Source organism: Oncorhynchus keta, chromosome 35 (genome assembly GCF_023373465.1).
Source record: "Oncorhynchus keta strain PuntledgeMale-10-30-2019 chromosome 35, Oket_V2, whole genome shotgun sequence".
In the NCBI taxonomy this organism is placed as follows: domain Eukaryota; kingdom Metazoa; phylum Chordata; class Actinopteri; order Salmoniformes; family Salmonidae; genus Oncorhynchus; species Oncorhynchus keta.
In genome coordinates this window covers 50,214,450-50,241,171 of record NC_068455.1, presented here as the reverse complement: position 1 = coordinate 50,241,171, position 26,722 = coordinate 50,214,450, and the positions used below count along the sequence as shown (strand labels likewise).

Here is a 26,722-nt window from a genome sequence, read left to right as displayed (position 1 = left end):
ATCGCCTTCTACAGGAACAACTCGATTGAGCCAAAACTAAACACGATGATGTCCACGCCAAACTAGATAAATCTGACAAGTTATCTACAAACAGGAGCGCACAACTTGATAACATGCATGCAGTTTTGTAGAACGTTACTCAAAGTAACAATGTTCTTCTCCAAATGCTGCAGAGCAAAGACGATCAGTTAACCTCTCTGCCACCGAACCCATTAGCGGGATTAAATTCAACAACATACGGTGATCGCTACATAAATAGTTATATTAAACATTCATGAAAATACAAGTGTCTCACATGTTTCGAAAGTCTACAATCTTGCTAATCCAACTGCGTTGTCAGATTTAAAAAAGGATTTACTGCGAAATAATACGATGCGATTATCTGAGGATAGAGCCCCATAAAAAAAACTATTTCAACCAGCACAGGCGTAACAAAATCGCAAAATGAAACAAAATAAATGGTTTTCCTTTGACGATCTTCCTCTGTTTGCAATCCCAATGCTCATTGTTACACAATGAATGGTCTTTTGTTTGATCAAATCCATTTTTATAGCCTATGTGGGCATTTTAGATCTAGCTGAAATGTCATAATATAAAATAGACAGTAGATCTAGCTGGTTTGTCATAATATAAATGAGATGGTAGATCTAGCAGGTCTATAATAATATATTAAACCTTATGTTGCCTGTACTCTATATATATCTGTTTATTATACCTGTTGATACAGGGCTCATATGTGAAACTATTCTAATTGAACATTTTCTTACACAGTGGCACTGACTCCGATTGGGAGCCCCCAGTGCCAAGGTATCCATCCCCCACTGAAGCTGGTTCATCCAGCTCCTGCCACAAGTAGTGTTCATCTGCCCAAATGTATTTCTGCAGGCATGGATGTGCCTCAGGGCCAAAAGTGCACAGCATGGAGGCGTAGCTGTGTTCTTTGCAAAATGAAGTCCCCCCATCACCTGCACCACATGCTTGCTGACCCTCCTTTACAGCAGAAAGAGACTGCTGTGGCACCTGGCATCAGCAGCACAATATTGTGTAGAGGACTGAGTGTCTTTCAAATATTGAAAGTGTTATTTTGTAAATGCATTTTTTTCAATTTTTTTCTACATTTTTTTTTGGGGGGGGTGTTAGAAAGCCATTTTGGTATTTTGTATATAGTTATTCCATTCTAAATGTATAACACCAATTTGGCCACTTGGGTAGATTTGGGCTACTTGTGTGGGATACCTGGATGATGTCATGATAAATGTCATGAAGCACACTCATTTTGGAAGTTATCATTCTGAAACTTTGCACAGCTACAGTTGCCCTCTTATGTTTTTCACTGAAATTGTCCCCATCATCCTATCTGAATGTTTGTTTTGTCTTGTTCAGTTTAAAGATGATACAACAATACAAATGTATGTTTTTTTCATTGTATTATCTAAACCAGATCTATTGTGTTATTCTCCTACATTCAATACACATTTACACAAACTTCAGGGTGTTTTCTTTCAAATGAAAACAAGAATATGCATATGGTTATGTCTTCAGGTCAGAAATTGAGATGTTAATGAACACAATGACTTAGTTGGATGACAAATCAGCATAACTGAAATCACCAAATGAATGATGGGAGAACTCAGGTGATGAAGATGGAAATACTGATTTCTAAGCAAAGGGAGGAAATCTCATCACTGAATCTCTTGTGCTGTACTCAAGACCTCTATCTGCAGATATGACAGATAAGTTTGAGACTGAAAGGAGCAAGTGCGACACTCACATGTCCAACATCAGCATTCTAAGCTCTCAAGTGGACTCTGCAATGCAGCAGAATACCCTTAGGTACAATCTGGTGGAATTACAGAACGGTCACGCGCTACAGTGTGACTACCCAACCAAGCAACCGGAGCCCGGTACTCAAAGGAGTGAAGACGATAGAAGGTTTCAGACTTTGCCTCCCTCATGTGTCCCTCAGTCTTCTCCTCTTGGCAATTCAGCACTGTGTAATATGGCGCCTCTTCACCAACAAAGTCAAAGCTTGGCCTCTCCTCTTGGCCTTTCGGACCCAATTTCCCCACAGGACGAATCCAACCCTCACTGCCCACTTGACGTGGAATGCCTCGACAAACTCGTCAAGAATTTCCCCACCTTTGACCCCGTTCCAGGTCAGCTAAACGATACTAAGATGTTCCTAGCTGACATGGAGGATGGATGGCTACCTGATGAACGCTACAGGTTCTGACAGGGTTTACCTGTTGAAGTGAACGTCGACGAGGTTCATTCGTCTACAAGGGCAACATGTGCTTAATTCAGTGGTTCTGTGACTCAAAAACACGATAACACTGTCAAACAGGCTCGGAATGAACACCCACAAGCTTCCTATCATAGGCTTCGTTCAGCTTACTTTGGCCTACTCACTGAAACAGGAATGGAAGAGCTGTTACCGTTCAAACAAATGTTTCTGTCAAACATGTATCCCACCTTCATTACCTACTTGGGCCCTACAGCCCACGTTGGCTTGCAAGCAAAGGCTTGCAGTACCAGTCAAAAGCGTACAGAGCATACAGAGGCCCATTATCAGCAACCATCTCTCCTGTGTTCCAATGGCACGTTGTGTTAGCTAATCCAAGTTTATAATTTTAAAAGGCTAATTGATCATTAGAAAACCCTTTTGCGATTATGTTAGCGCAGCTGGAAACTGTTGTTCTGATTAAAAAAGCAATAAAACTGGGCTGGTGCTGGTTTGGTTACATGTGGTCTGCTGTTGTGAGGCCGGTTGAACGTACTGCCAAATTCTCTAAAACAACGTTGGAGGTGGCTTATGGTGGAGAAATTAACATTACATTCTCTAGCAACACCTCTGGTGGATGTTCCCGCAGACAGCATGCCAATTGCATGCACCTTCAAAATTTGAGACATCTGTGGCATTGTGTTGTGTGAGAAAACTGCACATTTTAGAGTGGCCTTTTATTATGCTGTTTAATCAGCTTCTTCATATGCCACACCGGTCAGGTGGTTGGATTATCTTGGTAAAGGAGTAATGTTCACTAATAGGGATGTAAACATATTTGTGCTTATGGAAAATTTGGGGGAACTTTTATTTCAGCTTATGAAAAATGGGACCTTGCATTTTATATTTTTGTTCAGTACATTTATTCAACTGCGTGACAAAGACACTATCCATTTTATATTGTAAATGCAGTCATACTTGACCTGCACATTCATAATTTATTCTATTGTGTAAATATCAGTTGTATTACTATGCATACAAGTTTATTCTTCTTACTTGTTATTTTTGATTGACTTTTGATTATTATTGATATTTGTAGTACATTTGAGGGAGCTTGCAAGTAAGCATTTCGCTGCACCATTGTGCCTGCTGTAAACTGTGTCCGTGATGAATAAAAGTTTGATTTGAAGTGTGTTTCACTAATAAAATACATTTATTTTCATTCAAATTAAAGAGGAGCTGAACGGAAGAAATCCTGATATGGTTAAAAATAGTTAAACATTAATTTATTGAAGGAATCAAGGATATTACTGTTTTCATAGGGTTGGGTTTAGATTTAAATCCTGCCCACATACCTTTAACACGGGACCGCTGCCTGGCAGCACCTAAATTATCAGAGCACACCAGCAAGCGTTCCAATCGTAGCAGCAGAATGAACCTACAGCCCATCCATTTCTTTACAGAGAGCAAAACTACCCAATTGATTCATTAGCATACACCTCATCAGGTCTTGTTTGTTTGAAATGAGACAATGAACGAGACATAAGCTACAATACATTGTCGCCAATATTATGTTGAAAGAACGAGACTTATTCTTTATAAACAGCTTGTTTTTTTGAGTGAAGAGGATCAAACAACAATAACTACCAGGTTACGATATAGTGAATCTCGTTTTTCTTAACGGAATCAGTGAATTCAGCCCACTTTTTAAAAAATATTGAAGACTTTGTTGCTGCTTGCAGCTATATCAGGTTTTGTTAGATTCTCCTTGCATGGAGCCACTATCTCATTCCCAAATTGTAAAAAAGTTATACAAATGAGCATACAAGTAGAGCACCCAAGGAGAAATTACTGGGCCAAACCCTGAACTGAATGGCCCATAGGTGGTCAAAATTGAGATTTTCAGAGAAAACACCATTTATTTTAATGAAAACCCACAGCTATTGGAATTTGTAACACGGTTTCATTTAGTTACATCTATGGTTTATGTGATCTAACTGTTAAATGTAATGTTTAATCAAAACCCACTGGGCAAAAACTGGTTGAATCAACGTTGTTTCCACATAATTTCAAACCAAAAAATTCAATCGAATCAATGTGGAAAACTGATTGGATTTGTAAAAAGTTATCAACGTAAGGAAATGTTGTCTTTTTTTCACTCAACTTTGAACCTAAATCTAATTACACGGTGACGTTTTCTGGTTGATGTCACATTGGATTCACATTAGCTGACAACTCAAACAAATGTAAATTCAAACTTACACACAATGTCCGAGGGACATAAAAGCCACTCTATTCGTGGAATAAGCCGATATTATGGTGTGCCTCAGTGGCTAAGGGTCAAATTATTTTCAGTAGAACAGCCCAAATGAACCAGGTCAATTGTAATGGTTAGAAAATGTTATTCTACACCTGTGCAATCAATTGAAATTAGTGAAATGAAAATCTCTGCTCTGAAGGGAAATTTCACTGGATGACGCTTTATCTTGAGAGTAAATGCAGTCGATCGGTACTATTTATGTAGACTCAAAGAGCGAACACACATGCTAAATGTATGTAATTGGGATTAATAAACCCAGGGTAGAGCATGGAGGACACGCTTCCACGGGAAAAAAAGTAGATACTGCAATTTCAGCTCTTTGGCCTGGTACATTTTTAAAAATATTTGTAGAATATTCTCAACGATGCAGATAGAAAATTCCAGATAGAATAGATGCAACTCTCCATTATCTGGAATACAATAATGCCAGGTCTATACCTAATATTCCTATCTGCAATAGTGTGAATGTTCCTCCCAACTGAAAAAGCACTTGCTCCCCGACCTTCCGCTATACCCTTAGATACAATAGGACAAATTTAATGACGTGCTGACCTCAGCCCCCCTTTAACCATGTGACGTTTGATGAAATGCGATTGGCTGTAATTTATACCATACGAGTAGCATGCCCATTACATAAAAAATGAGTCTTCCCTAAAAGGGGAAGTGCACTTACAGCATGTTGTCTGGGGTGGGCACAGCTGTCCTCGCCTTGTTGGCCACCAACCACATGTCCACTCTGCTATCTGAAGAACTCAATAACACAATTCCAAACGTTGACCTCAATTTTTTATTTAGTTGTGTTTTAGTACATGGGAGAGTCTTACAGGCACTGCCTTACCTACTTTTGAAGACATGGCCAAACCTTTCTCACATTATAATTATAAGCCCTATTCCCTCTGTAATCTCAAACCCTTGAAGAGTCCTTTTTCTTACTATACCTTCAGGCATTAAGACTAGTTTTCAATTAAATGTAAAGGGCTGGACTATTGAGACAAATTATTTGAAAAGTCCTTGCATTTTGCAGATACGTTGCCAGAGGCTATTTGAGATGCAAAACAGAGGGGTTCGGAAGATCCGGTGACAGACATGGCTGAGCTCCTCTCAGCCCCACTGGTTTTGACTTTGAGCCAGTTGTCATGTACTTTGGGGAGAGCCAAGGGAGTAACAGGTGCATGGCCATTTTGAACAGCGCATGGCTTATCATGCCAGTAGTAATACTAGGTGCATCAGAGCTTGAAGCAAGCACCATACTTAACGTGAAGGTACATTAGATGGTATGTGGACACCTGCTCGTTGAACATCTCATTCCAAAATCGTGGACATTAATATGGAGTTGGTCCCCCCTTTGCTGCTGGGAAGGCTTTGTACCATATGTTGGAACATTGCTGCAGGGACTGTCTTCCATTCAGCCACAAGAGCATTAAGTGAGGTCGGGCACTGACTTTGGGCGATTAGGTCTGGCTAGCAGTCGGCGTTCCAATTCATCCCAAAGGTGTACGATGGGGTTGAGGTGCAGGCCAGTCAAGTTCTACCCCCACCAATCTCGACAACCCGTTTCTGTACGGACCTTGCTTTGTTCACGGGGGTATTGTAAAACTGAAACAAGAAAGGGCATTCCCCAAACTGTTGCCACAAAGTTGGAAGTCCAGAATGTCATTGTATGCTGTAGCGTTAAAATGTCCCTTTACTGGAACTTAGGGGCCTAGCACGAACCAAGACAAACAGCCCCAGACCATTATTCTTCCTCCACCAAACATTACAGTTGGCACACATTCGGTCAGGTAGCATTCTTCTGGCATCCGCCAAACCAAGATTTGTCCGTCGGACTGCCAGATGGTGAAGCGTGATTCATCACTCCAGAGAACGTGTTTCCACTGCTCCACTGAGTCCAATGGCGGCAAGCTTTACACCACTCCAGCTTGGCATTGCGCATGGTGCTCCGCCATGGAAACCCATTTCACGAAGCTCCCGGTGAAAAGTAGTTTGGAACTCTGTAGTTAGTGTTGCAACCGAGGACAGACAATTTTTACATGCTTCAGCACTCGGCGATCCAGCTCTTTGAGCTTGTGTGGCCTACCCCTTCGCGGCTGAGCCATTGTTGCTCCTAGACGTTTCCACTTCACAATAACAGCACTTACAGTTGACTGGGGCAGCTCTAGCAGGACAGAAATTTGACAAACTGACTTGTTGGAAAGGTGGCATCCTATGATGGTGCCATGTTGAAAGTCACTGAGCACTTCAGTATGGGCCATTCCACTGCCAATGTTTGTCTTTGTAGATAGATTGTATGTTTGTGTGCTCGATTTTATACACCTGTCAGCAAAGGGTGTGGCTGAAATAGCCAAATTCACTCATTTGAAGGGGTCTCCACATACTTTTGGCCATGTAGGGTATACATACCATTGACCTCTGGAAGATGAAGAAAGTGATGATGAGTGGAGCAAGAGATGGCCAGTTGATGTACATCTGTTCAGAGGTAAAGCAGAATGAGTACATCAGGGATTTAAAGATGAGTGACTACGTGAGGGAGAATGGGGCATGATCTGGTATGTTAGGATTGTGTCTGGCTGACCCAGTTCCTTGTGTAGTTCAGGGTTGGGGGTCCTCATTACTTGACTAATGGCCCACATGCCCTACACAGAAATGAGTGTGTAGCATATTGTTACAGCTGTTATGAATAGAGGGATGATGATGATTGCTAACGTAATACTAACACGCTATTTACTATGTCAATAATGAAAGGATTTTTTATGTATTGTATACAAATACCAATGCAGCAGCTACTCTTCCTGGGGTCCGGCAAAATTAAGGCAGTTATACAATTTTTCAAAAATCATAACAGAGTTCACAATACACTAAATGTTTGCCCTCAGGCGCATACTCCACTACCACATATCTACAACGCAAAATCCATGTGTACGTGTGTGTATAGTGCGTATATTATCATGCGTTTGTATACATGTGTCTGTGCCTATGTTTGTGTTACTTCACAGTCCCCTCTGTTCCATAAGGTGTATTTTTACCTGCTTTTTAAATCTGATTCTACTGCTTGCATCAGCACCCTGATGTGGAATCGGGTTCCATGTAGTCATGGCTCTGTGCGCCTCCCATAGTCTGTTCTGGAATGCTTGGGTGTCAGAGCTGTATGCTAGTATTTTAAACAGACAGCTCGGTACCTTCAGCTTGTCAACACCTCTTACAAAAACAAGTAATGAGGAAGTCAATCTCTCTTCCACTTTGAGCCATGAGAGATTGACATGCATGTCATTAATGTTAGCTCTCTGTGTACTTTTATCGGCCAGCCGTGCTGCCCTGTTCTGAGCCAAATGTAATTTTCCCAAGTCCCTCTTTGTGGCACCTGACCACACGACTGAACAGTAGGCCAGGTGCGATAACCAGGGCCTGTAGGACCTGCCTTGTTGATCATGTTGTTAAGAATGCAGAGTAGCGCTTTATTATGGACTTCTCCCCATCTTAGCTACTGTTGTATCAATATGTTTTGACCTTGACAGTTTACAATCCAGGGTTACTCCAAGCAGTTAGGTCACCTCAACTTGCTCAATTTTCACATTATTCATTACGAGATGTAGTTGAGGGTTAGGCTTTAGTTGAATGATTTATCCAAAATACAATGCTTTTAGTTTGGGAAATATTTAGGACTAACTTATTCCTTACTACCCATTCCCGAAACTAACTGCAGCTCTTTGTTAAGTGTTTCAGTCATTTCAGTTGCTGTAGTAGCTGACATGTATAGCGTTGAGTATTCCGCATACATGGACACACTGGACTTACTCAAAGCATGTCTTCAGTAAAGATTGAAAAAAGCAAGACGCCTAGACAGGTACCCTGGGGAATTCCTGCTTCTACCTGGATTATGTTTAAGAGGCTTCCATTAAAGAACACCCTGTGTTCTGTTAGACAATTAACTCTTTATCCACATTATAGCCATATGTTTTTCCAGCAGCAGACTATGATTGATTATGTCAAAAGCAGCATTGAAGTGCTATCACCACATACATTCCATCATGGCATCTATGACCAGAGGATTGTTTGGTGAGAGTCAGCAGCAATGGTCATGAGACATTTTCCTTGGAAATTAGATTACTACCAATAGGAGCTCATATAGTCTATCAACTGGGAAATTATGGATTTTGACAGAGTGATAAGCACTATCTTTCCCGCTATCCAAGTGTGAGTCCCACTGTGATATTAATGTGAAACTGGGCAGGGCTTATCAGTGCTGAGGTTCTATATTTGTGCTAAGCCAGTCGCCATCACTAAGGACCATTTAGATGTCCATATGACTCTGGCATCACCCTTAATCAAACCAGATCCTCTAGGCAGCTGCTTGACTGCAGATCCTAACATGGACCATATAGCGGGAAGTTATGGAGTCAGAGGCTATGTGTTCGGCAAACATGTTGAATAAAACATGCTGGTTGGTTTCTACCCGAAGATTGCCTATAGTTTTATATACTTTTCACCACAGTCTCTCATTCAGAGGGGCATTTCCCAGAACAATGGCCGTCCATGCACTCTTTGAAATAAGTGTACAGTTAGACTACAGTATCGTTCCCTGGGGTAAAAAAATATCAAAATATACATTCAGAGGTAAACATACAGTTGAAGTTGGAAGTTTACATACACTTAGGTTGGAGTCATTAAAACTCATTTTTAAGCCATAATGACCATCGTTATGTTTGGAGGAGAAAGGGGGACGCTTGCAAGCCGAAGAACACCATCCCAACCATGAAGCACGGGGGTGGCAGAATCATGTTGTGGGGGTGCTTTGCTGCAGGAGGGACTGGTGCACTTCCCAAAATAAATGGCATCATGAGGGAGGAAAATGATGTGGATATATTGAAGAAACATCTCAAGACATCAGTCAGGAAGTTAAAGCTTGGTCGCAAATGGTCTTCCAAGTGGACAATGACCCCAAGCATACTTGTTGGGCAGCAGGGTAGCCTAGTGGTTAGGACGTTGGACTAGTAACCGGAAGGTTGCAAGGTCACACCCCCGAGCTGACATGGTACAATTCTGTCGTTCTGCCCCTGAACAGGCAGTTAACCCACTGCTCATAGGCCGTCATTGAAAATAAGAATTTGTTCTTAACTGACTTGCCTAGTTAAATAAAGGTCAAATAAAACGTCCAAAGTTGTGGCAAAATGACTTAAGGACAACAAAGTCAAGGTATTGGAGTGGCCATAACAAGGCTCTGACCTCAATCATGTAGAAAATGTGTGGGCAGAACTGAAAAGGCGTGTGTGAGCAAGGTCTATAAACCTGACTCAGTTACACCAGCTCTGTCAGGAGGAATGGGCCAAAATTCACGCAACTTCTTGTGGGAAGCTTGTGGAAAGCTACCCAAAACACACAATTTAAAGGCAATGCTATCAAATACTAATTGAGTGCATGTAAACTTCTGACCCACTGGGAATGTGATGAAAGAAATAAAAGCTGAAATAAATCCATCTATTATTCTGGCATTTCACATTCTTAAAATAAAGTGGTGATCCTAACTGACCAAAGACAGGGATTTTTTACGGATCAAATGTCAGGAATTGTGAAAAACTGAGTTTAAATGTATTTGGCTAAGGTGTATGTAAACTTCCGACTTCCGACTTTATATAGAACATTGTGTGCCTTTCCAAATCACGTCCAAACAGGTAGACTCCAATCAAATTGTAGAAACATCAAGGATGATCAATTGAAACAGGATGCACATGAACAGCAAAGGGTCTGAATACTTATGTAAATAAGGTATGTTTTTTATTTTTAATCCATTTGCAAATGTTTCTAACCAATTCCAAACCTGTTTTCACTTTGTCATTATGTGATATTGCATGTAGATTGATGAGGAAAAAAACATTTCATACATTTTTAGAATAAGGCTATAATGAAACAAAATGTGGAAAAAGGGAATGCATACTTTCCGAATGCACTCTGTCATACCTTTTTCGTTGAATACCACTCCTGGAATTCACTTTGCAAAAATGACGTTGTTTTACTCGATTCTAAAAGTATATTTTCTCTCTAGTGTTTAAATGTGCTTTGGAAGTGACCTGGTATGGTGAGATTTCCAGCGTCCGTGCAAAGTACTTCAAGTAATCTGAAGCGTAATCTCTCCACCCACGCTGTCACCTCGCCAACACCTCCAGGGATCTGAGGACTGCACCATGGGGCATGCATTTCATTCCCCAAACTTGTTTTTGACCCTGGCATCTGGGCTTTACTTACTATAACGACTTTTAGGTGTCTTTCACTGCATAATGAGTAGGCGTATAATGTAGTTTACTTTGATTCAGTTTCCAAACTGTCTATACACTTTCATTCTGCACAACATACTGTACATGAGCATGTTTAATTCTGTGGTATAAAAAGGATCAGAGATGTAAAACAGTTATGATTGATACATCTACATTGCTGTATTTCACAAGTGATGTATGAACATGATATTCCAAATATGTATTGCTGAAATGTACTTCTTTCTTATAAAAATGGTTTTGATTTAAAATATCTAGAGCATATGTATCTCCTGTCTCAATGTTAGGATATAATTTTAGGATATAATTTTTAATATGAGCTCATAGGGACTCATTTCAACAGATGGCCAGAAAACCTCATGATGTCCCATTTTCTACTTCTAACTAAATGTTGAAATGTTGTTCAGCTGCCTGGTTTGTATTATAAAAGTCCTTGTCCACTCTGAGTGCACCCAACCATTAAGAGTAGCCTCCATATCCCAGCTCCCCTCTTGTTGTCATTATTGACTTTTGGGTGGTATCTGTGGCATCTCCCAGCAGCCTCCCTGGCTCAGAAAGGTGACGATTGATGGATGGGCTCAGGGAGACCTCTTCAAAGATGGCCGTCCATCTGTCTCCTGTCCCTGTACCAGACGGCTGGGGGCGATTCTGCCTGTCTGCCTGCCGGCTTGTCAACATGAGCGACTAGCCTGGTGGCATAGTGCCACTTATAACCATATGCAGTGATCTCGGCTCAGTTGAATCTGGAGCTGACACAGTGCCTTCTAACCCTCACTCTCAAACCACAAAACTATGACACTGACCAAAGACTCGCAGAGGCTGTTGTTTTAGCATTTAGGCATTAAATGCATCAGCTTTTCGTTTATCAAGAGCTGGCAACAAGTGCTGGTGAGTAACATGATCATAATTTATCATTAAATAATTTTATATTTATCTATTATTAAAGAATGATACTCTCGTATTCAGTACACACAAGGGGCCAGGGCATACTCCATATGAAGCCTTCCTTTGTGTGATGGTAAACATTTGATTTATTAGGCACACTCACTCTCTGGCCTCATTTTGACTTGATGCATTTGACCTCATGATGGTCAGCACTGGTTTAACAAACCTGCCATCCAAGAAAAGCTTCCTGTGCACATCAAAGAATATCATATCACTACAGGAGTATTGAGATGCCTTTTGTTCTCTAAAGGAACCTCCACTAGCTGCAATTACTCACAAGCTGCCTAAAAGAGCCTGGATTTATGGCACCACCACATTAACTATGAAAATACGATATCTTGGGGACAACTAATCAGATTTATGTGGCTATATAGCCAAAGCAGTGGGCTCCATTCAATCTAGAAAAAGGCCTTTAGTCAATAATAAAAAAAAGGAAATTATGACAAAATTATTATTATTATTAATATTCAAATGTGCTCAAGAGTGGAATATAACAAAAATATGCTGCTTTCCATATCAGACAGGATGGTAGATACCAGTTTAGGCTACAGCCAGCTGAAACACACTTCCATTCAACTAGACTTCCTTCAAGCCTTGAGCCACCTCGACATGTGGCCTTATGCTGGATATCAATCTCCTATTCACCCCATCTCAAGGCATGGGTGTTAATCCACTATCTTGGCTGAGGCCCAGATGCATCAGACAAGTGCCATGTTAATCCTTCATTAAATTATTGCTAAATGTTGTTAAATCCTTGAGATTGTCTAGCATATCAGCTCAAGTATACCAGGAGATACTTGATACTTGGTAGAGAGAGATAAGTGGTCAATAGCTGGTACATTATTTTTGAAGCTGAGGTGGCATATGAAATTAACTGGGCCTTTACCTCAGCAGATCTAGCAGCAGAAGTCCTTAGCCATAAAAAAAACTGTGAACCACAGCTGGAGGCCTTGTTACCACTGGTCGTTCCAGACAGTCGCTGGCTTGGTATTATTTTTAAGTGTCAATTTTTCAAACAGACTCTCTGTTGTGCTCAATGACATGGGTGGTGTGCCACATTCACTTAATAAACCATGCTGACTTCCTCACTCCCCAGTGTGCCTGGGCACTCAGAATAATGTGGAGTGTAAGGAGGAAGGAAGGAGGTTATAAAAAGATACTAAAACAGTGCGACACAGGAAAGACGGGCACTAGCCCCCCACTGGGATTATTTACCACTAGGTCCTGAGCTCTGCTGCAATAGAGTGTTGGGCCCATAAGATCATTTTTGCTTGGTCTTTGTTTTGCTTACTCTTATACACCTTTGTGCATCTTCCTCATCTTTCATTAGGTTCTTTATGTTGGGAATTAGTTCCTAGTAATATTTATCATATCCCTTTATCCCTTATGTACTTTTCTTACTTTTCAATCTGCCCTCCTCTTTGCCCTCTGAAGAGAGGTTGAGTCTGTCCATTCTTTACTATCCACAGAAAATTTACCCCAAAAAATCCTGTTTAGACTCCGGTTGTTTGGACTTAAAATTCACTATGACTAAGTCCAGACGTTTTCATGTTTTGGAGGCCCATTCTGAGGATGGCTTTGGGGATAGACGAGAGCAGGGCTGGAGAACCACATGCGAGACGATGTTGATGGAAATCTTGGACCATCCGCGCACAACTCTAATCAAAACCAAGTGTTTTTCCACACATTCTTGAGAGACAGGGAGACATGCCAAATGCCAATGCCACCATGCGTCCTTGACATCTAAGACGTTGCAGGTGGACAACCCCCCCCTCCACTCGATGCAGTGAGTGACACAAAACATGGGCGGCTTTGAAATGGTGTGCAAATATTGACATTCTCTACAGTGTGGCTCTTGTGGTAGGCAGCCTTGTTTACGTGCCGCCATTTGAAAATGTCAAGAAGGGTTACCCAGACATGCCCAGATTTCACACACTCTTTTCTGTTTTATCTCTGTCCCAGGAGCCTCAGTGGGGTCTTGAGCTGGTGCCAATCATCTGTCTGGCATGAGTTTGAGCTGTAACACCCCTAACCAGCTACCATATTCATATTTTTTATATTCCAGTACGTCAATATCGGATGTTACTTGGATTAGAGGTGTCCATGGGGGTTGCATACTCCCTGTATGTGAACCAGCCTTGCCTATCTATAAGATACATCTCCTGTGATTGATACTGAGAATTACAGTTGCATTAGGAAAGTATTCAGACCCCTCGACTTCTTCCACATTTTACAGCCTTATTCTAAATTTGATTAAATCGTTGTTTTCCCTCATCAAATCTATACACAATATCCCATAATGACAAAGCAAAAATGTATTCAGACCTTTCACTCACCATTTGTATAGGGGAAAGGGGTACAACTGAATGCCTTCAACTGAAATGTGTCTTCCACATTTAACCCAAACCCTCTGAATCAGAGAGGTGCGGGGGGCTTTAATCAACATCCACAGCACCCGATTAACAGTGGGTTAACTGCCTTGCTCAGGGGGAAGAATGACAGATTTATACCTTGTCAGCTCAGGGATTCGATCCAGCAAACTTTTAGGTTACTGGCCCAAGGCTCTAACCACTAGGCCGGTTGGGTTGGATGGTGAGCGTCACTGCAATAAGGTCAACATTTTTAGCCTAAAATAGTACCAGTCAGAAATCAGAGGTTTGAACCCTAACAACATCTTTGTCTAAACCAATTCAAGTAAATTGTCTGCCTACTTTAGTTAAGCTTCAACTGTCTCTAATTCAGTTGAATAAAAATATATAATGTCCGTTCAATACCGATCTTGTTATCAAAATAGGTCCTGATTATTATTATTATTATATTATTATGAGGTGTAGCTTCAGTGTCTGTAAACAGCTACATTTGAAGTCGGATGTTTACATACATTTAAGTTGGAGTCATTAAAACTTGTTTTTCAACCACTCCACAAATTTCTCGTTCACAAATTATAGTTTTTGCAAGTCAGTTAGGACATCAGTTAGGACACAAGTCATTTTTCCAACAATTGTTTACAGACAGATTATTTCACTTAGAATTCACTGTATCACAATGCCAGTGGGTCAGAAGTTTACATACACTAAATTGACTGTGTCTTTAAACAGCTTGGAAAATTCCAGAAAATTATGTTATGGCTTTACAAGTTTCTGATAGGCTAACTGACATCATTTGAATCAATTTGAGGTGTACCTGTAGATGTATTTCAAGGCCTAACTTCAAACTCAGTGCCTCTTTGCTTGACATCATAGGAAAATCAAAAGAAATCAGCCAAATCAGACCTCAGAAAAGAAATTGTAGACCATATGTCTGGTTCATCCTTGGGAGCAATTTCCAAACACCTGAAGGTACTGTCTCCTAGAGATGGACGTACTTTGGTACGAAAAGTGCAAATCAATCCCAGAACAACATCAAAGGACCTTTTGTGTATGTAAACTTCTGACCCACTGGGAACATGATGAAAGAAATAAAATAAAAAATAAAATAAATCATTCTCTACTATTATTCTGACATCTCACATTCTTAAAATAAGGTTGACATACGACAGCGAATTTTTACTCTGATTAAATGTCAGGAATTGTGAAAAACTGAGTTTAAATGTATTTGGCTAAATTGTATCTAATCAAGACATGTTAGTGTTTTATTTATTTTTTACATGACAGAGCATTTTGTCTAGATCGTTGACAAAAAAATGACAATTAAATCAATTGTAATCCCACTTTGTAACACAAAATGTGGAAAAGGTTAAGGGGTGTGAAATACTTTCTGAAAGCACTGTATGTGTTAACTGTTGTTACTTCTATTGTCAATGCTGTGGTTAATTTGGTTACTAATTTGTGATTCATGCTGTGGTTAATGTTGTTACTAATTTGATTTAAATGTGTTTTATGTACAAATGTATTGTTTTAATTTCAGGGAGAACTTCACTGTAAAACATACAGTTTACAGTATAATCCTGTACATTTACAGGGAACAGTTGTACAGTGCACAGTGCTTACATTTTCAGTGCAGCCTGGCATTGTGACATTGCTCATAAGTCATGCTATCAGCATTTTCTTCCCCTCTAACCTGAGGGAATGCTCTTAATGTTTATTTTATCTCTCATTGTGTCTGTCCCTCCATTTCGCAATTGCGCATGCAGATCCACACACACACAGACAGACCACAGTACAAAAAGAGGGCACCACTATAGACTGCAGTCCAGGATGGCTCCCCCACTGTGGTCGCAGACTCTAGCACATGTCTCCAGGCCCTACTGCTAATGAGAAGCAGCTGTCTCTGTGGCTAGCTGGGAGTCTGCTTAGCTTTACCTTGCACTCAGTAATTACTCAGCCAATGCATGCATGCATGCATGCATGCACCTCCCAGTGCCAAACCACACAGATGGCTCAATCTGACCTGCCACTTATTAATGACCTGTTTTAGTAGTTGCTGCTGATGTCTAAGAAGATTGGTAAAACGCAAACGATCAGGCCATCTGGTTGTGAGAGTCTGGAAGGAAAAGCACTAGCTTGTAACCCAATCCCATCACAGAGAGTTGAGAGGGAGCGATTCCTCTGGCTGTTTAACATGTTGGGCATGTGTCTGTGTAGCCTTGTGTGTTGCTACTGCCACTGCAAAATACACCAGGCTTTACTGTGCGATAACAGATGAGTGAAACACTCAAGAGTGATAACAAATTTCTGTAATGATCCATTTCAGAGTTGCGCTGAAGCAGCATTATGCCCTTTCGTTGACCCCTTTCATTGACAAGCAAGACTGAAAAAACAGTCATACACCACACATTCATATTATATGCTGTTGTTCTTTTCCCTAAGGCCTTTGGCATGCGTTTGGCTGCCAAGGTTTCTGAAGCGTAACTTAAAGGGGGTGTCGAGGGGGATTGAGAGAGGTGGGGTGTGAATATACAATGCAAGACCGAAGCAAATCGAGACCGAATCAAGATCAAAACCAGGAAAATGCGAGTCCAAGACCATGATTGTAGTAATTTTGCCAAATCACCAAAATGTCCAATATGTCCAGATTTCAAAATGTCCAGTATTTCTGTGTTCATATTTCAGAACAACACATGGATTCTTTAGACATTCAAAATAGTGTGCTGAGGGAAAATATGGCAACACTACAAATTATTTCTAACCCTAACACAGTGGGGAAAAATGGGCCTTCTATGAAGGGCTAAGGGGCCTTCAGAGAAGGGCTAAGGATTTATAAAATAATGATGATAATGATATTATTTTCAATGATGTTCTGATTTAATTTCTTCAGATTTTGTTGTAAAAAAAAGGGTTAACACTGAAGAAAAAAAAACATTTATTTGCTGGTCTCTGGGAGGTAAATCTAGCTAGCTAAGTCAGCCATTGGCTAGGCCATCCGAAGCTAGATAAATGCATCTGCCATTCAACGGTATTAGGGCAAAATTTTGGAGTGACAGTGGAATTAACCATTCACAATTTGACTTAATGGGTGGGAACGTTTTTTTACAAAAACGTATGTAAACTTTTGCCTTCTTGAATAGCAAGTAGAAGTTTTCTCATGGTCTAGCGAGCTAGCTTTTGTTGACGGCTAGTTTGCAGTGGCTGCAGCAGGTGTTATCAAAGACGATGTTGTTGCTCATTTGTTAGTTTCTCCCCTTTCAAGAATGACTTTCAATAAGAAGTTTCAAATGATCATCATCTGGTGAGTGTAACTGTGTCTTTTATTGCAGCGCACTATTGTTAGCAATCTCTTTGTTGCATTTACAGTGGAACTGACAGCATTTTAGCAACATGAAATCTTATTAAAATCTGTTAATTTTCACTCCCAGGAAGAACAACACTTTTTTAAAAATCTGACAAGCGACCACTTAGATATAGTCATTTTCGCGTTTTCATAAATTCTTAGTATACGTAATTCCCTAGCATTCTAAGGCATTTGTGAAAATTGTATTGCAATATAGAGTGGGAAAGCGGCCATGTGTTTGGACAATTAGTAGACACTGCAGTAAATAAAACTGAATAAAAACATCTACACAGACCGATTGCTATAGCCAATCAACAGTAGGCATTTATACAAACAAGCCATTTGCCATCAAAATTCCACTGATAAACAATGGGGAATTGCAGCCTCCTCATCCTTCTGCAGCTTGCCTGCCAATGCATATTGGTCCCAACGAAGCACCAAAGCTAACTGGTTAAAGTTGGCTAGCTTGCTAGCTAGCTACTTCCAGACACAAATGAGAGAACACCTCACTCTGATCATTTTACTGGCTGTATAGCAGAGCTGGTTAGGCTGTTCAAATGTTATCTAGAGTGTTCTTGACTAATTATTACATTTTTTGTCTAAGTTTACTGACACCAGTCATATTCAGAGGGTGTTGCGAATTCCTAAATTCATCAGTTGTTCTGAATTTGCAAATGCAAAAGATATGCTAACAATTACAATCATTCAAGTTCTTGCTAGCCAACCAAATGACAGCTACATCTCTAGCTGTGTATAGCCACCGAAAAACGATATGAGGGGGAAAAGTCAGTCACTAACCCACTGCTCCAATGGCATGAAATTACATCCTCCTAGCAGCTAGCTAACTATCTAGCTAACGTTAGGCTATGTGTTTTTAGCTTGATATATAAATAGATACGCTAGCCTATTAGCCACGTTATGAATTACTTTTGATAATTTCCCTTGCTAGTTTGATTGTATTGACATTCCCAGCCTTCGTCCATTTTTGTCCAGAACATTGAGTCACTGAAACTGAAACAGTGCATCCCGAATGGTAGCAGCAAATGATGTACCAAGCCAGCTGTGATTTACAACCTGATAGCAATACTTTTTTGACTAACCAGATATGTATTGGTGAATTATATTAATCATGCATTGAACTGCATCCATCTATTCTGCCAACAATGCCTTAGTGTACATCATGGATTTGTTGAGTCAAATATGGAACCTATTTTTAAAACCTCTTATAAAGTTGGTTTTGTAGCATAAACTAGGAATTTCATATTTTTTTACTGAAATTATGATTGCCTATTGTTTCATATCTGGAAAGTTAAAACACTATCAGTTCCACTTTAAACACAGATTACTTTGTGTGCTAAACCTGAAATGTTTTGCAATGGGAAGTGCCAACCTGGAGAATATCCTGAAGCTATAGCTCATCCCTGTGTCTGAGGTTCAGCTCCATCAACTCTGGCAGACTGTGAAAAAGACATTACGGTTCTGTGCCTAAGCCACAGGCTGTGACCACAGCAAGGATTGCGTTGAGTGAATCCATTCAGATAGAGAAAGGAGGCACTTGGTTTAAAAACGAGGCTTTCCAAGCAAGCATTGGCAATAGTATGGTGAAAGCTGGACTTGCTATAGAATGTACAACACTGCACCATACCATACTCTTACAACCCTTGAAATATTTCCAATGATGTCTTCATATGATAATGACGGTGAAATCCTTGTGTACAAGCTTTTGTTCAAGCCTAGTGTAGCACATGGGGATGTGTCCACTCTTCCCCTGCCAAGTAGCTAGCTTTTCGATTGTGCGACTGGGTAGGGTGGTCACATGTGTTTGCGTGGCGGAAGTGGAGGAAGTGGTAATCACTAGCCAGCAGTGTGATGTTCTTTACACTAAAATACTTCCAATTCAACTAATCATCGAACTCTTCATTAATTGAATAGGTGTATGAGTACATGGTTGGAACAAAAGCGTGTACGTCATGTGGGTCTCTAGGAGCAAAGCTCAACAATGAATAGTCAGACTACCTCATCTAATATATCCTCCTGGTTGAGTTTCTTGATCATGAACATGTGTAAGATATGACTGATGGACAAAAGTGCACTTAATAATAACGTGACCCATGTTGCAGAGCCATCCATCATTCATGTTCCTCATTCACTCTAACGGCACAGCAAACAATAGCCTAATACGACATTGTTCAATGTCTACTACAATGTTATTAATTAATTGAGCAATATTCAAGGTAAAATGTATTGCATAGACAAATTACTAGTGTGACAAATGCCTGTTTTATACTAGACATGTATGTCATTCAGTGTGCAGTGTGCCTCTTTTGATTCTATAAAAGTAATAGGACAGTGTAGCAAAAACACCCCAACATAAATCTCCTAAAAAGTACATAACCACATATAATCCCTTATTATTGTGATCTTGATCAGTATTCCAAGAATAAGTGTTTCCATCTGCTGTTGAAAACTGGTTATTTCACTGGATTATCAAGGTAATACAGTGTAATAAATACCTTGAAAAAAGGAATCCTTATAACAGACAGTGTGGTATACCAGACAGCAGGTTAGGTTATTTTGAGGAACATGTGGGTTTTTTTTATTTATTTTACAATTATATGCCTGCCCTTAGACTGTATTGATGTTACACAAAAATCTAAAATCACTTATGAGCATTTTATGGCTAACTAATAGTTATGGTCTACATGAACACAATTAGTCAGTCTACTGTTGTCTGCATCCTTGCTCTGTGTGTGACTAATATCAGCACATGTGCATGACTGTAGGCTATGTAACCTATCAGAGGGTAAAATATGCAAGAGTACTGAGCAGGCTTTGAGACACTGCCCCACTCTTCACACAACTTCTCAGCGCCTCCATGTATAGCTGTTAAACACTGCTCGTTCTGTTTGCTGTAGCAGTGATTCAGCTGTCTGCATCCTTCATACTCCCCTCAACTATCAACACACCAGGAAAGACAAGAATAGTGTCACATCATGCTCTTAAGTGACCAGTCTCTCCTCTGGGAACAATCCCATAATTGAAATGCATAGAAAAAAGCAATTGTAGCATATCATAAAATAACCAATTTGGGAGCTTCATATTAGGCTAACTATATTTTCTGGTATTTGCTCCAGGAATTACATGGTTTGAAAATAGACTGCTCAGTATTTATACATCATTGCCCCATGCATGTTAATAAATGTAAAGGCTATGTAAACCACCATGGTTGTCTCATGTCTCCTATGCAATGTGACTGATATTTTTGATCAATGTAGTTGAAAGCATTCTAGTGCAGACATTCTGTTCTAAACACAAGGTAGATAGGCCTACAGGATAGCATTCTTACAATAGGATAGCTTCCTTATGATAGGCTACTTTATCACTATTGTTAAACAAACTCAATAACACATTGTGATGGTAAAGGTGTATTAATAAACGTGCTCTTACCTGGGGGACAGTTGCAATCAGGAGTATGGCTAACTTGTCGGGCAATCCGTACCTTCGATAAATCTTCATAGGAGCGCTGTAAATAAAATTTAAAAAACATCAGGCTAAATTACATAACCTTGAAGAGCAGAGGGTAGATTAAAGATTAAAACCGATTAGGGAATGCACTCATATTGTTATATAAATAATCATAGCATACAAGCGTTCAGTCATTTGCCAACCTGACCATATTGCTAGCAAGTGCACGTGAGAAGCTTGCTTACCTGTGACAGGAGCTCATCCACTCTCTCTTGAATCAATGAATTAAACTGATCCACAGAAAAACTGGGGACCCTGTGAAAGATTTGCTCGCCATGTCCAGTTTCCAAATCCAGGACCCTGTCCGCGATCGCTGATGTTTGTACACTTAATAATATGCAAAATGCAAGGGACGCTACAGAGAATAAAGACGAGATAACGTTCATAACAGTTGTGCAGCAATATTGCTGCTTCAAAGATGTCGCTTCTCTCTCCATTTTTTCCCCACGCACTTTGGTCTCTACAACCTTTATAACAATTGCTTGACCATGCTGAACTAAACGCAATCTGCATGTACAGTCGGCCAAGAATGATTTAAATTCAGGCACTCAAGCTCTATTATGTCTAGCCTATGTGTCTGACGACGCAATGTCAACGCACAATGAGGTAAACAAACTGGTCCGACAGCGACAGTGAACCGCTCTCACCAAAGACCCTCGCTCTGAGACGCTGCAAAACAGTGCAACCTGTGACTGATTTCACGGCTTGAAGCAACTCCTCCAAAGTAATTGCACTGCTGGAGAAAATAATAATCGACACCTTAGGCTACTTGCAGTAAAAGCATGAAAACTAAAACTGGAAAGGTATAGGCTACTACAATGAGAGCAGAAATCGCACTTCACAGTGCACATAACAGAGCATGCTCCCTTTCATTATTACAGTAACAGCCTCCAAATATGTCCTGTGTAATTAAACATAATTTATTGACAGGCTCCTCTCATGCTTCTGGATCCACGACAATTCAATCTAAAAAAAATGTATGTGATGACATTGAATCAAAGTGTGGGAAACTAATTGGTTTTGTAAAAAGTCATCAACTTAAAGTCTTTTTTTCCCAAGTTTTAACCTAAATCCAAAGACAGATTTTTTTTAATGGATTTCATGTTAGTTGACAACTCAACCAAATGTAAATCAATACTAGACATTGAACTGACGTCTGTGACCACTGGCATTGGACTTGTCTCAACGATGTTCCTATCTGCCACAGCGTTGCCAGAAATCTAGGTTGACTCATTTTCCCTGGCTTTGTAAAGACTATAGCCTGACGGGAGCCCATCTTCCTTGTCCAACTGTTTTCCCACCCTCGAAAGGTGGGATTTTCAAATGAGGTGGTACTAGTTTCTACAGGTTCAGGGAGCTACAGTGGGGCAAAAAAGTATTTAGTCAGCCACCAATTGTGCAAGTTCTCCCACTTAAAAAGATAAGAGAGGCCTGTAAATTGTCATCATTAGGTTCACTTCAACTATGACAGACAAAATTAGAAAAAATAATCCAGAAAATCACATTGTAGGATTTTTTATGAATTTATTTTCAAATTACCTCTCTACTGGCTCCACTGTAGCCCCGTCGATGTGGATGGGTGCTTTTCCCTGTTTCTCCTGTAGTCCACGATCAGCTACTTGGTCTTTCTGACATTTAAGGAGAGGTTGTTGTCCTGGCACAACACTGCCAAGTCTCTGACCTCCACCCTGTAGGCTGTCTCAAGGCGTCTGAGATCATCGTCATGAGTGAACACAAGGTATAGGAGGGGACTAAGCACACACCTGTGAGGGGCCCCTGTGTTGAGGGTGGCAGAGGTGTTGTTGCCGACCCTCAACACCTGGGACCAATGTGCCCCCTGGCTTTGTACCAGTACCCCCTGTATATTTTTTTATTTTACCTTTATTTAACTAGGCAAGTCCGTTAAGAACTAATTCTTATTTGCAATGACAGCCTATGAACAGTGCGTTAACTGCCTTGTTCAGGGGCAGAATGACAGATTTTTACCTTGTCAGCTCAAGGGATTTTTGAGCTTGCAACCTTTCGATTACTAGTCCAACGCTCTAACCACTAGGCTACCTGCCGCCCCACAATAGCCTCGCTATTGTTATTTTACTGCTGCTGTGTAATTATTTGTTATTTTAAATTTTGTACATATCTATCTTTTACTTAACACTTATTTTTCTTAAAACTGCATTGTTGTTTAAGGGCTTGTATATAAGCATTCACTGTAATGTCTACTACAGCTGTTGTATTCGGCCATGTGACAAATAAAATGTGATTTGGTTTGATTTGATTTCACTGCACTTATCCAGTGTATGTGATGATAAAAAATGTAACAAACAAGTAATGATTTATTACATGTGTACCCAGTACATAGAAATAAAACAGATCATTCATTGTCCCTATTTCAACAGAAATTTATCATTTTCCTGTCATAATGCCCAAACACAGAACAAAATCACAACAGCGCTGCTGGAGGACCACAGCGATAAGAACCTTATTGAAGGATACAATGACAGTAAATGGCACCAGGGACCAGAGACCAGCAGCCCTTTGATTGATAGTTCAGTTGCCACTTTCATCGCCTGGCCTGGGGCTTGTACCAGCACCCTTCCGGCCACTGGTCTGTCTCTTCCATCACATACATACATTTAACAGAACAACTTTGAACAATATTGGCTCATCAATTGCTTTTCTGTCAATACAAAAAATACCGGATGAGGTTTTTCAGAGTTAACCTGGTTGTCGAACCACCCAGTTTATGCAATCTGTTACAGAATTCTGTATATCTTTTTATGTCTCTCTGCCAGTCTATATCTCTTCTAATAATATATACTTTGTTACTTTGTGACAAGGTGAGGTGAGAACAGTCACTCACTGCATATATCCAGTGGATTTTCCAGTCATCTCGAAGCTGACACTTATATTAAGTCTAGTGCCTTACCAGTGCATTTTGCAATAGGCCTACTGAGCTTCATTCCTTATGTGACACTGCCATCTAGTGGCTAAGTATTCAACTGGTATGTTTCTTCCGTAATCTATCAGTATGTTATTTTGCAGGAGGACAGAGGTATTATATGCTTCTATGTATGTATGTGGATGACTCAACACTATACACATCAGCTACTACAGCGACTGAAATGCCTGGAACAATTAACAAAGAGCTGCAGTTTGTTTCAGAATGGGTGGCAAGGAATAAGTTTGTCCTTCATTTTTCAAAAACTAAAAGCATTGATATTTGGCACAAATCATTCACTAAACCCTAAACCTCAACTAAATCTTGTAATGAATAATGTGGAAATTGAGCAAGTTTGAGGTGACTAAACTGCTTGGAATAAACCTGAGTTGTAAACTGCCATGGTGAAAACATGTTGATACAACAGTAGCTAAGATAGGGAGAAGTCTGTTCATACTAAAGCTTTGCTCTGCCTTCTTAACACTATCAACAAGGCAGGTCCTACTGTTCAGTCGAGTGGTCAGGTGCCACAAAGGGACTTAGGAAAATTACAATTGGCTCAGAACAGGGCAGCACATCTGGCATTTAAATGTACACGGAGAGCTAACATTAATGATATGCATGTGAATCTCTCAAAGTGGAGGAGAGATTGACTTCATCAGTACTTGTTTTTGTAAGAAGTAGTGACAAGCTGAATGCACGGAGCTGTCTGTTTAAACTACTTGCACACAGCTCGGATGTAACGATTAATCGTTGGGAGAAGGAGAAGAGGACCAACGTGCAGTGTGGTACGTATTCATAATACTTTTAATAAAGATGAATACTCGAACAAAAACAACAAATTAACAGTTCTGCAAGGTGCAACAAAAACACTAAACAGAAAATAACTACCCACACCTCATAGTGGGAAAACAGGCTACCTAAGTATGGTTCTCAATCAGAGACAACGATCGACAGCTGTCTCTGATTGGGAACCTTACCAGGCCAAACACAGAAATACAAAACCTAGAACAAAAACATAGAATGCCCATCCCAACTCACGCCCTGACCAAACTAAAACAGAGACATACATGACATCGGACACCTATGCATACCCACAAAACATGCCACCAGAGGTCTCTTCATAATTCCCAAGTCCAGAACAGACTATGGGTGGTGCACAGTACTACATAGAGCCATGACTCCATGGAAGTATATTGAAACTGATGTAAGCAGTAGAATCAGATTTTAAAAATACACCTTATGGAACAGTGGGGACTGTGAAGGGACACACACACAGGTATAGACCCACTCACAGGTACAGACACACGCATACGCACACAAACGCACTCTACACATAAGTACATTGTAATATTGTTGTATGGTTGTATTATCAATTTTGTATTGTAGATATATAGTGGTGAAATGCCCAAACTCTGTTGTGCATACAAAATGCTGCTGGACCCGGCCATACAATGACGCGATGTTATCTTTCTCGCTCATTCTTCAAAATTAAAGCCTGAAACTATGTCTAAAGACTGTTGACGCCTTGAGGAAGCGATAGGAAAAGGAATCTGGTTGATGTCCCTTTAAATGGAGCAAAGGCAGGAATTTTCAAAATAGAAGCCACTTCCTGGTTTGATTTTCGTCAGAGTTTCGCCTGTAATATCAGTTCGGTTATACTCACAGACAATGTTTTGACAGTTTTGGAAACTTTAGAGTGTTTTCTATCCAATACTAATAATAATATGCATATATTAGCAACTGAGACTGAGGAGCAGGCCGTTTACTCCGGTCATGACGAACTAGCGACATTCTGGATAGGCCTAAAAAATAAAAACAAAAACATTTACACTAAAAAGTGTGAAAAATAATTCTTCATATTCGTGACCCAAAAACTGTGACTCCGGTAAACGCGGTACTAGCGACATTCTGGAAAGGCTTAAAACATATTTTTAAAAACATTTTCACAAAAAAGTGCAGATTTTTTTGTCTTCATATTCGTGACCCAAAAACTGGGACAACTGTCGAAATAGCGATAAGCCCAATTTTTTTTTTTCAAAATTACATTTTCACAATGAAGTGCAGATTCTGAATAGGCCTAAAAAAATATTTTAAAAACCATTTTCACAAAAATGAGAGAATAAAAAATTATTCAAATTCGTCACACATAAGCGTTGACTCCGGTAAACGCCGAACTAGCAACATTTTGGATAGACCTAAAAAAATATTTCAAAACCATTTTCACGAAAAAGTGCAGATTTTATTTTTCATATTCATTACCCAAAAACTGTGACTCTGGTCATATGTCGGACTTGCGACATTCCGGAAAGGCCTGGAAAAAAAAATTTGAAAACCATTTTCACTAAAAAGTGCATTTTTTTATTTCACATTTGTGACCCAAAAACTGTGACTAGTGTCATTCCCAACTAGCGACATTTCAATAGGCCTAGAAAAAGATTTTAAAACCTTTTTAACAAAAAAGTTCAAATGTATTTTTTCATATTCGTGACCCAAAAACGATGACTCTGGTCATGACGAACTAGCGACATTCTGGATAGGCCTAAAAAAAGATTTTCAGTTTTTAATTTCATATTTGTTACCCAAAAACGGTGACTCCGGTCATGCCGAACTAGCGTCATTCTGAATAGGCCTAAAAAAAAAGATTTTCACAAAAATGAGAGAATAAAAAATTAGTTATAATTTGACACGACACAAAAACTTTGACTCCGGTAACGCCGAACTAGCGACATTTTGGATAGACCTAAAAAAATATTTCAAAACCATTTTCACGAAAAAGTGCCGATTATATATTTCATTTT

General features: G+C 39.9%; 1 protein-coding gene across 1 annotated transcript in view; it reads right to left on the bottom strand.

The window, feature by feature from the left end:
* LOC127915558 (collagen alpha-1(XXV) chain-like) overlaps positions 1-21,769 on the bottom strand; it is a 156,544-nt gene extending 134,775 nt beyond the window's left edge. Inside the window, exons 1-2 of the mRNA XM_052495803.1 lie at positions 21,169-21,769; positions 20,906-20,981 (exon numbers count right to left, since the gene is read on the bottom strand). Coding sequence (XP_052351763.1) covers positions 20,906-20,981; positions 21,169-21,420 — 328 coding nt within the window. The 5' untranslated portion in view covers positions 21,421-21,769. The remainder of the gene's footprint in view (positions 1-20,905; positions 20,982-21,168) is intronic.
* Positions 21,770-26,722: the final 4,953 nt, after the last annotated feature.